The sequence below is a fragment of the Cricetulus griseus genome, chromosome 6 (assembly GCF_003668045.3).
Source record: "Cricetulus griseus strain 17A/GY chromosome 6, alternate assembly CriGri-PICRH-1.0, whole genome shotgun sequence".
Taxonomy (NCBI): Eukaryota; Metazoa; Chordata; class Mammalia; order Rodentia; family Cricetidae; genus Cricetulus; species Cricetulus griseus.
Genome location: NC_048599.1, coordinates 6306085 through 6320976, shown reverse-complemented (window position 1 = coordinate 6320976; position 14892 = coordinate 6306085). Strand labels below are relative to the sequence as shown.

At 49.7% G+C, this 14892-nt stretch overlaps 1 protein-coding gene across 2 annotated transcripts; it reads left to right on the top strand.

Moving 5' to 3' along the window:
* Window positions 1-809: 809 nt before the first annotated feature.
* Window positions 810-13936, top strand: Rae1 (ribonucleic acid export 1). Of its 2 annotated transcripts, XM_027423264.2 has the most exons (12): window positions 810-947; window positions 2995-3089; window positions 3700-3804; window positions 5792-5884; window positions 7583-7669; window positions 8338-8424; window positions 8526-8597; window positions 9608-9715; window positions 10919-11025; window positions 11101-11176; window positions 11651-11845; window positions 13551-13936. In XM_027423264.2, the coding sequence occupies exons 2-12, from the start codon at window positions 3000-3002 to the stop codon at window positions 13635-13637; spliced, it is 1107 nt and encodes a 368-aa protein (XP_027279065.1). In that variant the 5' UTR covers window positions 810-947; window positions 2995-2999; the 3' UTR covers window positions 13638-13936. The 2 variants fall into 2 exon arrangements, with proteins under 2 accessions (XP_027279065.1, XP_035302453.1); XM_035446562.1 differs by lacking the exon at window positions 7583-7669.
* The last annotated feature ends 956 nt before the right edge of the window (window positions 13937-14892 follow it).

Below are 14892 nucleotides of genomic sequence, written 5' to 3'. Positions count from 1 at the left end.
CAATCACATTTTGTTCTTCATCATTGGCAGTCAGCCTTTCTTTGTATCTAAAACTACCTTTCCTTGATTGGTTCACTGGACTCCTTAACCTGGAGTCTAGCTACTTGTGTCATTTTGTCTGACACATTTAACGTTCTATATGGAATATTCCACAAAGGAAGTCTTTTGTTGGTGTTTCAGGCCAGCTTAATATGGACCAGTTCCTGGGGTTCAGTAGTTTAGAGCACGGTATTCGGTTCCCAGCACTCTGTTGGTGGCTCAACTGTCTGTAACTCCAGTCCCAGGGGATCTTACACCTTTTTCTAGCCTCTGCACGCATGTGCATATACATGCAGCCGAAACATCCATGCACAGAAATAAATCTTAGGCAAACGGCCCGTGGAGCAGGCATGCCCCAGCGGGCAAGCAGCCTCTCAGAGAATAGCCTTGGACACGAGTTGGTGAACTCGGTTTTTTGTTTTTTTGAAGTTTAATATTCTGTATATGGGTATTTTGGCTGCACGAGCTTGTGTGTACCACGTGGAAGAGGGCGTTGTTTCTCTTGGAGCTGTCAAGTGAGTGCTGGGACTGGAACCGGGTTCCTCTGAAAGAGGCCACTGCCCTTGAGTGCTGAGCCATGTCTGCAACTCGGCGATCATCATAAACACACAAGTGAAAACGACGCCCTTTCTCAACGAGTTGCCTGGCAACCGCCAAAAGGCCGACTTCCCACCAACCCAGACTCCTGGCATAAAGACTTCCTGTTGACCTCAGTGGAGCTTTTGCGCATGTGCAACCGCCTGGCGCCCGGAGGAACGTCGCTCCCTAACGCCTTCCGGGCAGTCCCGGAAGTGGCTCGTGGCGCGTGCGCGGCGCTTCTGTGGTAACGGGGCAGCTCCCACCGGCTTGAGACGACTCTGGGGTCCGGGGTCTCCGGGCCGCGCTCCCTCCGCCCCGCGTCAGAGCAGGTTCGTGGCTTCGCGCCCGCCGCGTGCGCAACCCCGGGCCTTCGCGCCGCCGCGCCCGGCCCCGGCCGCGTGGGGACCCGAAGCCGGGCCGCCCGGTCGCGCCCCTCTCGGCGGCCGTCCGTGCGCGCCCCCTCGGCCGGCCCTGGCGCGTGCGCGTCGCCGCCCGAGCCGCGCAGCGGGGACCGGTGAGGGGGACACGGCGGGTGGCGGCCGGCGTGGGCAACGCGGAGGCCCCGAGCTGCAGCCATCCCGAGCTCACAGAGCGGGTTCCCGGCCGGCCCGGGCCGCTTTGTGAGAGTTTGTTCCCCAAGAGCCCGGGAAGACGCCCCTCCGAGGAGGCGTGGGCCGGAGAGGTGGCTCCGCCGTCCTTCCGCTGCGGCCCGACGCCCCCTTCTGGCCTCGGGGGACACTGCTCTCCCGTGCGCACACCCACACAGTGACTTCAGACAGACACATCTGGTCAGTCACCGTGGGGGAGCTCGCTGTCGCAGGCACTGTGGCCCGGCGAGACGTGCTTTCCTAAACTCCGGGAAGCACGGGTTATTCCCTGGCTCAGAGGTGGGAAAGTAAGGGCTTACTTCACGCTCCCACGACGCACAGCCAGCCGTGCAGAAGCCAGCCCCTCGCTTTGCTGGCTCGGCCGTGCATCCCCACAGGTACAGGCAGGCTTGTAGTCAGTCAACAACACCGGGTCGTCTCTCTAGCCGCTTTCTTGGATGTGAACGCGCTAACTGTGGCTCTCGCCCCTTGTCCCTTAAAAAGCCGGCAGCACGCAGATAAATGCGTTCCCAGAGTCCCTTGCAGTTTCCCCTGCGTTTCAAAGAAGCGGCCCTCATTGGCAAGTGGATTGATCGGGTGTTAGCTTCCCTTTGCAAAACTGACTGACTTGGTAGATTTCTGAGTGTAGAAACCTGCCAGCTAGTGACAGTTTGAAGTGTTATGTAAGTAAATGCCAGTCTTGGGGAGTTACAGTACACAGATGGTTTCCTACTGCATTCAGCATGTGCTAGACCATGAAAATGTTTTCCTTTTTTAAAGGCTGGCTTCAGACTTGCTGTATAATTAGGAATGACCTGGTCCTCCTGACGACTGTATCCCAAGTGCTGTGATTACATGTGCCATGTCACCTGGCTGACCACAACCTATTTCTGCATTCTTCGTTTGTTATTATGTGCCTGGGCATGCATGCCACAGTCCAGGCATGGCGGTCAGATTCTGGGGATCAGACTCCAGTTTCCAGGCTCGTAGACCATGTGTTGTTACTGCCTGAGTACCACCTCTTCTCATAACTTAGTGTGGATCTCAAAGCAGCCCTAGGGAAGGTGCAGTGAGTGATAGGTAGGGCCTGGTAGACCTTGCTGTATAGGAAAAGCCCAGTGGCGAGGATTCTTGGTGGCTCCGAATCTACACTGTCACACCAGGCCTTTTGGTACTCAGTAGGCCAAAGTGGATTGCTTTTCTTCAAGTCCTAAGAAGAAACTGTGGGACTCCTGGCAGGACTAGTTGTTTTTCTAGGTAGCTTCATGTAGACATTGACCTACAGTATAGGAGGAGGGATGGGAGCTACCAAGAGGGGACCCTGAGCTCAGGACACCCATCTGCCTCCTGCTGGGTGCCTGGTGTGCAATTGTCTCTGGAAAGAGAACAGCTCTATCCTGGTAACTGACAAAGATGCTGAAACATGTCGGTGTTGGTGCCTTAGTGCTGGTGAGGGCATTGGTCCAGTAGTTTCCATGGGCAAAAACTGCTGTAAAAAGACTAGAGTGAGTTTATGAGACCGGATCACTGTAGCCCTGGCTGTCCTTTAACTCACTTTGTAGTCTAGGCTGGCCTCAGACTCACAGAGACCCTCCTCCCTCTGCCTGAGTGTGAGATTATACTGTGCTAGGCAGAAAGACTCCTTTTATAAGATGTTTTGCTTGCTGGGTTTTTAAATCTCTGCTGAAGAGCAAGGCCTGGCTTAGCATCAGAGTGCTCATCCCTCTGCAATGTGCACTGTTAACCTAAGAAGGGCCTGTCCTAACATCTTCCACTTTGTGTTTTACAGCCAACATGAGTCTGTTTGGATCAGCCTCTGGATTTGGGACTGGTGGGACCAGCATGTTTGGGAGCACAGCCACAGATAATCACAACCCAATGAAGGTATGAGCCAGGCCACGTGTCCTGTACTGCTGACAGCTGGAGAGGCAGAGAGCCTGGGAGCCTCCTGTAGGGTGAAGAGAAGCGGGGTGGGGGTCTCTGGCTGGCCTAGGAGTTGCCCGTGGGATGAAGCTGAGACAGATTGGAGCACAAAGCTCGTCCTCTGAAGAATTAGCACCCTGTCCTCAGGTCTAGCTTGTCACAGCTGTCCAGTCCACATACGAAAGCCAAGCTTCCCAAGGCCAGCGGAGAACTTCAGCAGAGCTGTCTCACTGGCTGCTTCTGCATAATTTCAATGTGGCTCTTAGAGTAGTCCTGGAGAATGTGCACTATTTTCTGTTTGCACAGCAGGACAATGCAGACTGAGCCAAATACTTGGAGTAGGAGGGGGCCACCTTGTGCAGATACTGCCTTTGTGCCTTCCACGTTTCTAAGCCAGCAGCTCTGGTATTTTCTCTGACCTGTTTCGTATTCCTGTTTCTGATCAGAATGAGGAAAGGTCAGATCCAGCTAGCTCTCAAGGCAAGGAAAGACTGCTCGAGGTGTTTGCTGAGAAAGGAGACTGCCTTCTGGTGATGATATGTGCATTTTAACTCTGGCCTTCCCTCCCCAGGACATCGAAGTAACGTCTTCTCCTGATGATAGCATCGGTTGTCTGTCTTTCAGCCCACCAACCTTACCAGGGAATTTCCTCATTGCAGGATCATGGGCTAATGATGTAAGTGCCTCTCAGGCAACTGCTGGGCAGTAAGAGTGGCTTGCCTTTCAGCTCCACTCTGTCTGTGAGGCAGTTGAGGCTAAGGCTTATGTGTGGCTTTCTAAGACATGGTGTAGTAGCTGTGCGTGGTTCTGCATGGCAGCACCACAGCCAGGCCCTGCCCAAAGGTTCCCCTTTGCTGATTCAGCTGCACTATTTATACTGTGTGTCTGGGAGTGTTGTTTATGTGGGTTTTTTTTGTTGTTGTTGTTGTTGTTGTTGCTCTGTTTTTGAGACAGGGTTTCTTTGTGTAGCCATGCCTGGCTGTCCTGGAACTTATTCTGTAGACCAGGCTGGCCTTGAACCTGGAGATCCGCCTGCCTCTGCCCCCAGGTGCTGGAATAACAGGACAGATTCTCCGTAGCCACTGATTAGTTACTTAGGCACTTTGTGCACTGAGCTCAGTGAGTGCATGAAGGGAAAAGTGAGTGCTCTGGTGGGAAGTGGGTGTGGATATCAGGGGGCTGCCCACAGCAGCCAGTTGGGACCCTTCTGCTACATTTATAGTCAGTCAGTAAAAGGAGCAGCTTTGATGAGCCCCCGTGTAGGGGACAAGCTGGAGCCTTCAGTACTACTGGTAGGCAGGCTGGTCACAGCTGCTCTTCGCAAGTTTCTGTTTAAGCCCTTTGTCCTGTTGACTGTGTATCTGGAACTCGAGGGATGCCTGAAACTGCCCTTCACATCCCCAAAGTTAGAGACTGTGTGTTTATGTCTGTGCTTCAGGACAGTGGCTTCACATGGATGCTGTGAAACCGGAACACAAATCTGCACAGCTAAACTTGGTGCCCTCAGGACCAGGGCGGCAGCTCTAGAAGCAGAGCATTCACGTGGGGTGTGAGAGGCCCTGTGTCCCATTCCAAATGCCACAGAAAACCCAAGCTTAAGGGCCATGCTTAGGGAAAGATTCCAAACTGGCCTGCAGCAGAGAGGACGCAGGGAGGGGTGGGCAGGAAGGATGTGAAGGTGGACGCCCTTATTTTACTCATTTCACTGCTGCTTTAAAATGCTAGAAGAAAACCAGGGTTGGTGGCACACACCTGTTAACCCAGCCCCTGAAAGGTGGAACAGGAATATCACAAGTTCAGGGTTATCCTATGCTTCATAGTGAGTTCAAAGCGAACCTGGACTATGTGAGAGACCCTGCCTCAAAAAAAAAAAAAATCAAGTTAGAAGTGCATTCCAAGATAGACAGGGTGAGAATATAGGTGAGGAGAGCTGCAGCTACAAAGTAGAGAGGCATAGAGTCACGCCATGTGTTCCTCTTGTTTTCCTGTGATGTGTGGGCATTGAAGGAAGACTAAATACACACAGATCTTAATTAGTTCTCTCTGGTGGAATTTATTTTCTTGTCACAGTTACAAAATCTGCAAAATGCATAACTTTAACAAGAAAATGACATGGGAACCATTGTAGTAGAAAGATGAACTTCCCTTTGAGGCCTGGGTGGCTGCTGAGCAAGCAGCTTAGCTACAGTGTTACGTGTGAGTGACACCTTTTGTATGTCTTAGCTGTATGTAATGTTAGGTGTGAGCGGCACCTTTTGTATGTCTTAGCTGTAGTGTTAGGTGTGAATGGCACCTTTTGTATGTCTTAGCTGTGTGTAGTGTTAGGTGTGAGCGGTACCTTTTGTATGTCTTAGCTGTATGTAATGTTAGGTGTGAGCGGCACAGTGTTAGGTGTGAGCGGCACCTTTTGTATGTCTTAGCTGTAGTGTTAGGTGTGAGCGGCACCTTTTGTATGTCTTAGCTGTAGTGTTAGGTGTGAGTGGTACTGTTTGTGTGTCTCTGGCTCAGCAGTAGGAAGTAAGCTTCTTACTTGTACATCTCACTTGGTTTGCTCTTGAAGTTAGTAGCTGGATTGATGCAAGAAGCCTGCAGTAAACTGTACTAGGTGTGTGCACATCAGATAATGGAACCGCCTTGTTCTTATTAATGTCTTGTTCTTACAGGTTCGCTGCTGGGAAGTACAAGACAGTGGACAGACCATTCCAAAAGCCCAGCAGATGCACACTGGGCCAGTGCTGGACGTCTGCTGGAGTGATGTATGTCTAGTTTCCTTTTGTTTTTTGAGACAGGGTCTGTCTTGGTTACTTTTTCCCTGCTGTGACAAACACCATGGCCAATGCAACTCCTAAAAGAGAGAGCTTAATTAAACTTTGGTTTAGAGGGTTGGGACCCATGATGACAGAGCAGAGGCGTGTGCAGCAGGAACAGCTGAGAGGGTCCCATCCTGATCTGCAAGTGGGAGGCACAAACACTGAGAATGACTTGAAACCTCAAGTGCAAGAGCCTAGGGCCCATGTTCACTCAAACTCCATAGGGTCTCAGTGCAGCCCTGACTGGCACAGAACTCAGAGGTCTCTGTCTCGAACTTCTGAGCTCCTAATACCTCAGCATAGATTTAGCCTTTTGTAACAAAATGTTTAGGGCCAGAAGTGACTTGTTTTCCAAAGCTTTTGAATTTGGTAAGCAATGAGTTGTGGTAGCACTTAAGGATTGGGGCCTATCAGGGTTGCTGGTTCAGGGTATTTAGCCCTATGGCCCGAATGTTTTCAGTGGGGAATTCTGCATTTCTGGGTGTTCATACAAGATTTATTTCCTTCCCTTGGCCTGTCCTTAGAGGAAGAAGGACCAAAGGACCCCCCACCCCCCCACCCCCTTTCTGGGCATGTGCAAGCTGGATAAGAGCTCTGTGACAGGTGTGCCCGGCCTGACATTCTAAGGCTTTTTTTTTTTTTTTTTTTTTTTTGAGAGGCAGGGTTTCTCTGTAGACCAGGATGGCACTGAGCTCAGAGATCTACCTGCCTCTGCCTCCATAGTGCTAGGATTAAAGGTGTGTCCCCCATCCAACTTTTTTTTTTTTAATAGTGTGTTAGTGCTTGAATGTGAAGTGACTGACACGGGTTCTTTGTTTTATTTTTTATGGGGATGGATGGTTATTTTGCCTGCATGTGTGTCTGCATTATTTTTGAAGGGTGTGGAACCTTTTGGACATGGGATTTAAGTATGTGAGCTATAGAGGCAGAGCTAGATACCAGTAGATTACCTGAGGGTGCCCTGAGATGTGACAGGTAAGGGTCCCAGGTGCTGTGCCTCCCCTCTGAGAACCTCTGAGATAAAAGAAATCCTTCTGCTAACATGTTTTGGTCAGGTTCGGTGTGGCAGTGAAGAGGACTTAACTCTGTCATTTCTTGAAGCCTTTTGTGGATGTGCAGTGGACTTAAGTTTTGTTTTTTGTTTGAATTTCTAATGTATTTGTGGGTGTGATGTGTATATGGTGGTATTGGTGTCTTGGTGGTCAGTCAGGGTTGGCAGTGACCTTTACCCACTGAGTGTTTTGCCTGCTGACACTTAGTTTTCATTCTATAGCTTTCAAAGCCACTTGATTTGTTTGCTTGGTTGGTTTTTTCAAGACAGGGTTTCTCTTTGTAGTTCTGGCTGTCCTGGAACTTGCTCTGTAGACCAGGCTGGACTAAAACTCAAAGAAATCCATCTGCCTTTGCCTCCCAAGTGGTAGAATTAAATAGGTGTGTGCCACCACTGTCAGGTGCCACTTGATTTCTTGGAGATCCTGTTTCTATGTGAGCTCCTAGTAGTTAGTTTCTAGTTGTGTGTATTACTTACAAGACCAGTTTGCTGCATGCCAGCTCTTAAATAATAGGAAAATGCAATGCAGAGCAGACTCGTGACCTAGCTCTTGGCTGTCATGGAGATTTTACTTTTGCTCTCTTTTATTTTAGGATGGGAGCAAAGTCTTCACAGCATCATGTGATAAAACAGCCAAGATGTGGGACCTGAACAGCAACCAGGCCATTCAAATAGCACAGGTGGGAAACCTTTGTGGGTAGACTCACGAGACAGACAGTACTGAACACCTTGGTTTAATGGCACTAGAAAACTCTGTAGCATGTACATAGCATGTTTTGTAAGCACACTCATTTGTACAAATATTTCACAGAGCACTTTGCCACGAGTCGCCCCTGTACATACATATAGGCGGTAACAAGAGTTAGTGATGGTAAAAATCTGTAAGAAGACAAGTCAAATGTCCTTGGCACATTTGGCAATCCAGCAAGTGTTGTGCTTGAGTGCCTACCATGTGCCAGACAGGGTTTTCAGGGTTAAAAGAACATGCATGTGCCCATGGAACATGTCTCACCTGAGGGGCAGAAGGCTGGTTCTCAGTGTGAAGACCAACAAGAGTAGTAGTGAAGGTACGTGAGACTCTAGTTGAAGGATAGGGAAGTCTTCTGACATGCTTTCTAGCACCTGAACTGAAAGCATCTCCCAGCCCCCTAATGGATGCCTCTTAGTAAACAAGACAGAGCGTAGGTGCAGGCCCTTGGGTCACGGGAAAGCACTGAAATGTCCTTTGATTTCATTGTTATTGTTAGTTGTAACCCAGTAGTTGATTAAGTTAGTTCCTTTGAATTTCCACAACTAGAGCTATGATGCTGGTTGTTCAAGTGTCTCCCTGGTTTTTGTCTTTTAAAAGCATGATGCTCCTGTTAAGACCATACATTGGATCAAAGCCCCGAACTACAGCTGTGTGATGACAGGGAGCTGGGATAAAACTCTGAAGGTATGCTGTGTGGTTGAGGGGTTGTACCCCGTGAAGATGGGTGTCGGCCCATGTAGACATCTGCCCCCAGCAGTCTAACTTCTGCTCGTCTTTGCTTTCAGTTTTGGGATACCCGGTCATCAAATCCTATGATGGTCCTGCAACTCCCTGAGCGCTGTTACTGTGCAGATGTCGTAAGTAAACAGTCTCACTTCCTTTCCAACAGCTGAGTAAGTGCTGCTCTCTGTGGCCTCGTGCAGTTTATAGGTGATCTAGACCATCAACTTGAGCAGACTACTCATACAGACATTTGGGCTGCCTTTGTCCAGAAGTACTAAGTGCTGAGTTTTGGGTGTTTTCATTGGGACTGGAGGTGGACTTTTAGAGGTTTATTGAGCCACTAGCCACCTGTCCTCCCCTGTGTGGGGAGACGGCATGGTGTGATGGTAGAAGAATGCAGAGAGAGGTCTTGTATGTGGTTCTGATCTCTGGGACAGCCTCTGAGTGGAGTGGAAATGGAAGTGCTTTCTCCGAGTCTTTACTTAAGTCTTAGTTTTATTATAACTACCTGGGTAATTCCACAGCAAAGAGATCCGTCCTCAGAAAAGTGCATGGTGGGGGCTGACGTTCACAAACTGTATGTAGAAACATACCTGACCGAGCATGTTTGCCCATGCCTGTAATTCTGATTCTCAGGGCAGAGGCAAGACAATCTTCATGAGTTCTAGGCCAACCTGGTCTGCAGCTCAAGTTCCAGACTAGCAAGAGCCCTCGTATGAGACCCTGTTTCAGAAAAGAAACACTTGTTACTCAAAAACACACTGAAATACAGGCCGTTAACACGTGAGGGGTGGAAATGACCGCCCATTCTCAGTGGTGCAGTGTCCACATTGTATAGTGTAAAAACTCCAAAGGACATGAGAACAGAGGCCTGGAACTATAGTGCTCAGGATTTACCAATGAGAGGCTCAGGACTCAAGATGCCAGCCTATGCTGTGTAGCAAAACAAATAATAACAAAATCCAAAGCATCCCCACCACTCAGAGTGAAACAAGTATGTTTCAAGTATCTGCTTATAGGTGTGGTTTCTCTGTTTTCACGAACATATTGATAGCACTGAATTATTGAACTTTTTGAAACATTAGAACTTTGTGACTGAAATGCTGTCTTCGTGTCAAGTGTGTATCTTTCTTCTGTCCCCTAGATATACCCAATGGCTGTGGTGGCCACTGCAGAGAGAGGCCTGATTGTCTACCAGTTAGAGAATCAGCCTTCAGAGTTCAGGAGAATAGAGTCTCCACTGAAACACCAGGTGGGAAACACCAGAGACCATTGAGAAACGTTCATTTAGCACCTGCTTCATGCAAGATGGTGCTGATGTGGGGGGCACAGGTATACAGTACCTGTTTTGAAAACCTTGCTGATACGTTCAGGGGGAGTGAATTTAAAGAAACAAGCCCAGTTTTACATAAGCATTTACTATCCATGGTGGAGCCAGACTTTCCTGTTCCTCAAAGACCCTCCCCCGCCCCCAGTTGCTTAGTGCTCCTGAGTTTTTCCCAGCCTATCTGTGTGGCCTAGTTCTGTTGATCCAGCTCAGCCCTGTCCTGGCTGTAGGACCACAAGGCCTTCCTGCTTCCCATTCAGAGCAGAGGAGAGGGCAGAACCATCCTAGTCTTCTTCCTGCTGGGTCTGTCCACACATGCAGCTTCCCCTGATAGGGGCGGGCCTGGTTCTCTGGGGGCTGGTTCCATGGTGAGCCCTCTTGCCCTGCAGCCTTTGCAGAGACCTGACACAATCCATCACGGAGACTTGTCTAGCACTTCACTGGAGTGTGCCCTTGTCTGGTCATCCCAGGAAGCAGGCTGCCCTTGCCTTTTCCAGGGCTGTCTATGATGCTTTCCCTTCACAGTTCAGAGTCTCCTCCCCACATCTCCCACTCTCCTCCCTTTCTCCACGAAGCCCTCTGCCTGTGGCTGCACTGAAAGTATTTGGTGTAAGTCCCCGTGGCATTGCTATCAGGAATTCTCATGGGTGCTGGTAGCATTTCCTCTTTTGCCCTTCAAACTAGAGGTCACTTTGCAGTCACCTTTTATTCCTCTCCTCAGCCGCCAGGCTTCCCCAGTTCCTTTCTCCTCCTGTCACCCCCAATCCAAGTCTTCCTAGCAGTTACGTAAAACTTCATCCAATAATTTCTTGAATATGACACAAAGAAACATAGGCAAGAAATAAATAACCCAGTGGGACCACGTCAGACAAGCTTCAGCATAGGAAGGAAGTGATCAGCAACGGGAAACCTACAGGGACCTGTGACTAGTGAGAAAATCTGTGTTGCTAGAGGTTGACCTTTTAAAGGGGATAAAGAACTTATAGCAAAACTAATGACCCAATTGAAAACTTCTCCTGGGGAGGCAGGAACACCTTGTATTTGAGTCATGGGTAATATTTATGTTCATGTTAACTAATCTTGACTTACATGGTGATAATGACCCCTCCTCTTTTATTTTAACCACAGCATCGATGTGTGGCTATTTTCAAAGACAAACAGAACAAGCCAACTGGTTTTGCTCTGGGAAGTATTGAGGGCAGAGTTGCCATTCACTACATCAACCCTCCAAATCCGTAAGTGACACTCGCTGCCTGGGATGCTCTTTCTAATGGTTCTGAAAGGAAACTGAGATACCCTTTGGTTTTCAGGGCAAAAGATAACTTCACCTTCAAATGCCATCGATCCAACGGCACCAACACTTCAGCCCCTCAAGACATCTATGCAGTACGTGCCAGCAGCGCTTTGTCTTAGAGAGAAACCCCCTGGAACCAGACTTGGAGCTGGCTCTCCAAGTGCATTGGAACCCCAAGTCATAGGAGAGCCTGTGTCTGTGTCTGCAGACTTCAGTGTCCTTTACAAACCTGTTGATAGGCTCTGTTCTAGATGTGCTTAGAATTCGAGCTTCTGCCTTGTGGGTGTTCATAGACAATTCCCACATATAGTGATGTCTGAGAAATTTGTTTGCTGGAAGAAATCCCACACGTTCTCCGAGGTTGCACTTGGTGTGGCCAGTGGGTACGAATGTGAATCTCTATCTGGGCAGCTCCTGAGGCAGGGTTAGTTCTGAGCGGCCAGGCGTCCGAGGCCGCCTGGCTAAGGAGTGAAATGTGCCTGTGTGTTTGGTTTCCTGACTTTAGCAGGGAGCTATATTGGCAGCAGCCTGCTTCTGCTTCTCACTGTGTGTGTCAACCTTTGCAGGTGAACGGAATTGCCTTCCATCCTGTCCATGGCACCCTTGCTACCGTGGGGTCTGATGGTAGGTTCAGCTTCTGGGACAAAGATGCCAGGACAAAACTAAAGACCTCGGAACAGTTAGATCAGCCCATCGCAGCCTGCTGCTTCAATCACAATGGAAATATATTTGCCTATGCTTCTAGCTACGACTGGTCCAAGGTGAGAACTTCCAAGCCAGCTCTGTTCCTTCCCTCTTACGATCTGGGGCCATAGGCCTGAGTTTGAATTATGGATTCCTCTCTGGACTTGTGTGCCCTTAGCCAGGCCATTGCCACTTCCCTATAAGGGGAGCTAGCAGCCGGACTCTCAGTGTGGGTGGGTTTTAGTGTCATCTTCAGTCAGATCTTTGCACTTGCACAATGGGAATGTTTTGTCATAGAGAGCCACCATGAGCTCCTCCCTGTTCTTGGACACAAAACATAGGCACACTGCAGGGTGGGCAGCTGCCAAGGTGTTGCTTCGGTGGGAGAGTCAGGATCTGGCAGGGATCTGGCAACATCTTGAGGCATTTCAGGTGGAGTGTGTGGGCCTGGGGCTGTAACTGAGACCTCCCTGTGGAGTGTCTACTGGAGGAGACGCCTCCAGCTCATTCCTCATGGTTTTCATTTCTCTGCCCTTTGCTATACAGTGGCTTTTCCCACTCACCCTTGCTTCCCTCCTACTCCACACAAGTTTCTACTCCATTTCTCTACACTGTTCTCTCCCTGCCTTTGCCAGCAGCCTTGGAGAGCCTGCATAGCACCTTCTCTTTAGGCACCCTCCCCTTCCCATGTCTGCACACACACTGTAGCTGGAGTACTGAGATGTACTCAGTCTCCTGTCCTCGTCAGCCCTGGAAGCCTCCTTTCTGTTTGATCGATGCTTTAGCTCTGCTTCCCACAGCTGCTTAAGGCTTCCTTTGGAGGCTGTTCCTGCCATCTTGCTCCAGTTAGGGGCAGCCTTGGGTTCTGTAGGTGTTGCATTCCTGAGGCCCAGGCTGAGCCAAGGCAACACCCTCATGGCAGCTAATAATTGTCTATAGCTCCAGTTCCAGGGCATCTAATGTCCTTTTCCGACCACTGCAGGCATGTGGTGAACATGCATATGTTCAAACATGCATGGCCACACGCATGTAAACAAATCTTTGAAAAACAACAGCAAAAATAACTGCATTTTGTGATGAATGGTAGTTCATACAGCAGTTGTCACAAAGCCTGAGCAGCTTGACAAGACCCTCCTCAAACTTGATGCAGGGTGTGTGTAGAGCTCCGTAGCAGAGTGCTTACTTGGCATTGTGGCAAGGCCCTTCGTTCAGTCCCCCGCACCACCAAAGAAAAGGCCTGCATTGTACCATGAGCCTCAGAGCACTTAACATAGTAACCTGTAAAAGGAGACAGCTCACTCTGAGTGCTGCTGAAAGATGGGAGCCACAGCTGAGCACATCTTTAATCCCAGTGCTGGGGAAGCAGAGGCAGGCTGGCTCTATTAGTTCAAGACCAGCCTGGTCTATATAAGTGAGGCCCAGAGAGCCCGTCTTTACCTCCACCCACTGATGCCCCTAGACAGAATTCTGCTCTCCTGGGACCTGTCCTCTCTGAACCCCCTGGTCAGGGCTATTGCCAAGCCTGGGACCCTGAACAGTTCTCTTGGCAGTGAAGTCATAAAGGACCAGGAGAAGACTGTAGGGAAGACCTCCCTTTGCAGGACATTGGCAGCCAGGCCCAGGCTCTCTGACTCCTGAGGGTAGATAGAGACCCTGTATAACACAGAACTATTAATGTCTCCATCCTTACTCTGCCTTTTCAGAGCAGGACTTGGTGTGCCTATAGCTGTTCCCTTTAATTAATACTAAGGTCATTGGAGGTTTTTTTTCTTCCTTTTTTAGGGACATGAGTTTTATAATCCCCAAAAGAAAAATTACATTTTCCTGCGTAATGCAGCTGAAGAGCTAAAGCCGAGGAATAAGAAGTAGTGGCCTGTTGGGGGCTGGCTGTTGGCGTTTCCTGGGCCCCAGCTGTGGGTGGCCCCCAGTCCTGGATGAGGCTCTCCACCCCTGGAGGGGCTGATGCTCTTGTTGAGTGGTTAGCCCAGCATCCTGGCGACTTGCCGTCTGCATTCCACTCCCTGCTGCAGTGCCCGCAACTAAGGGAACTGAAATTCTCAGTCCAGTCTTCTGGACATTGTGTCGTCCAGCAGTGTGTGTTAAGACAGTGTTGGGTGGGAACTGTTGATGAGCCCTGTACTGTTTTGTAATAAAATATTTTGAAGATGTCCTGTTGATTTCCTTCATCCCTCTCCCCTCTTTCCCCTGACGCTTAGAAATTAGCCATCCCATCCGGCATCAATGTTGGGTTCCAAGTTTGTTTCGACATTTTTGTCAGCCTCTTGAAAAGCTGTGTGAGCCACGCACTACCCCTGCCTGCCTCAGTGTTGAGGGAAGGTGCCAGTGTGATATCCTTGGAGAGCAGTCACCTTTCCCAGCACTGGAGGTCTTCCACAGCTCACTTGTATCTGCACAAAAACAGACTTTGGAGTCCGGCAGGCAACTCAGGTGAGACCCTGTCTCCATTACAAGTCAGAGAGGGCTGGGATGGGCTCAGGGTTCGAGTGCTAAGTCACCACACATGTCTGCCCTGGGTTTCTCACCATTACCAGTGTGTGTTTGACATGCAGAAGGCTGTATGTATTTAAAGTACATGGTAGCCTCTGGAAGGAGGTATGCCCCTCTGCAGGTGTTGGCCGTGGAGAGATGGGCTATGTCCTGGGGGAACCAGGAGCTCTGGAGAAGGGCGTGCAGAGGCAGGCGGGGTGGCTGCTGCTGGACCCCCATGGTCCTGCCTGGCCAGAGGACCTGGAAGAAGGGTGGGATTCAGCTCATGGGACTGAGTGACCGACTGTTGCTGTGATGAAACATTGTGACAAAGGCTACTTAGGTGAGAAAAGTCATTTTAGCTCATGGTTTCAAGTTACAGTCCATCATGGTAGGGATCCCAGGAAGTCCCAGCAGTGAGAAGGAGTTGGTGACATCACATCTATAATCCTAGAAAGCAGGCGGATCGCTGATCGCAACAGATGTGTGCATGTCTGAGCTGAACATATTTCTCTCACACAGCTCAAAACCCCCTACATAGGAATGGTGCTCCCCAGTAGGCCGGTCTTTTCATATCAATTAACATAGTCAGGATAATCCCCACAGCCCACTTAATCTAGACACTCTCTCATTGAGC

What these genes read in the sequence shown, in the direction of transcription:
- Rae1 (XM_027423264.2), top strand. Translation starts at nt 3,000, where the DNA reads ATGAGTCTGTTTGGATCAGCCTCTGGATTTGGGACTGGTGGGACCAGC. An exon ending in AGGCCATTCAAATAGCACAG is followed by an intron (nt 7,670 to 8,337) that starts GTGGGAAACCTT and finishes GTCTTTTAAAAG; the next exon opens with CATGATGCTCCTGTTAAGAC. An exon ending in CCCCTCAAGACATCTATGCA is followed by an intron (nt 11,177 to 11,650) that starts GTACGTGCCAGC and finishes CAACCTTTGCAG; the next exon opens with GTGAACGGAATTGCCTTCCA.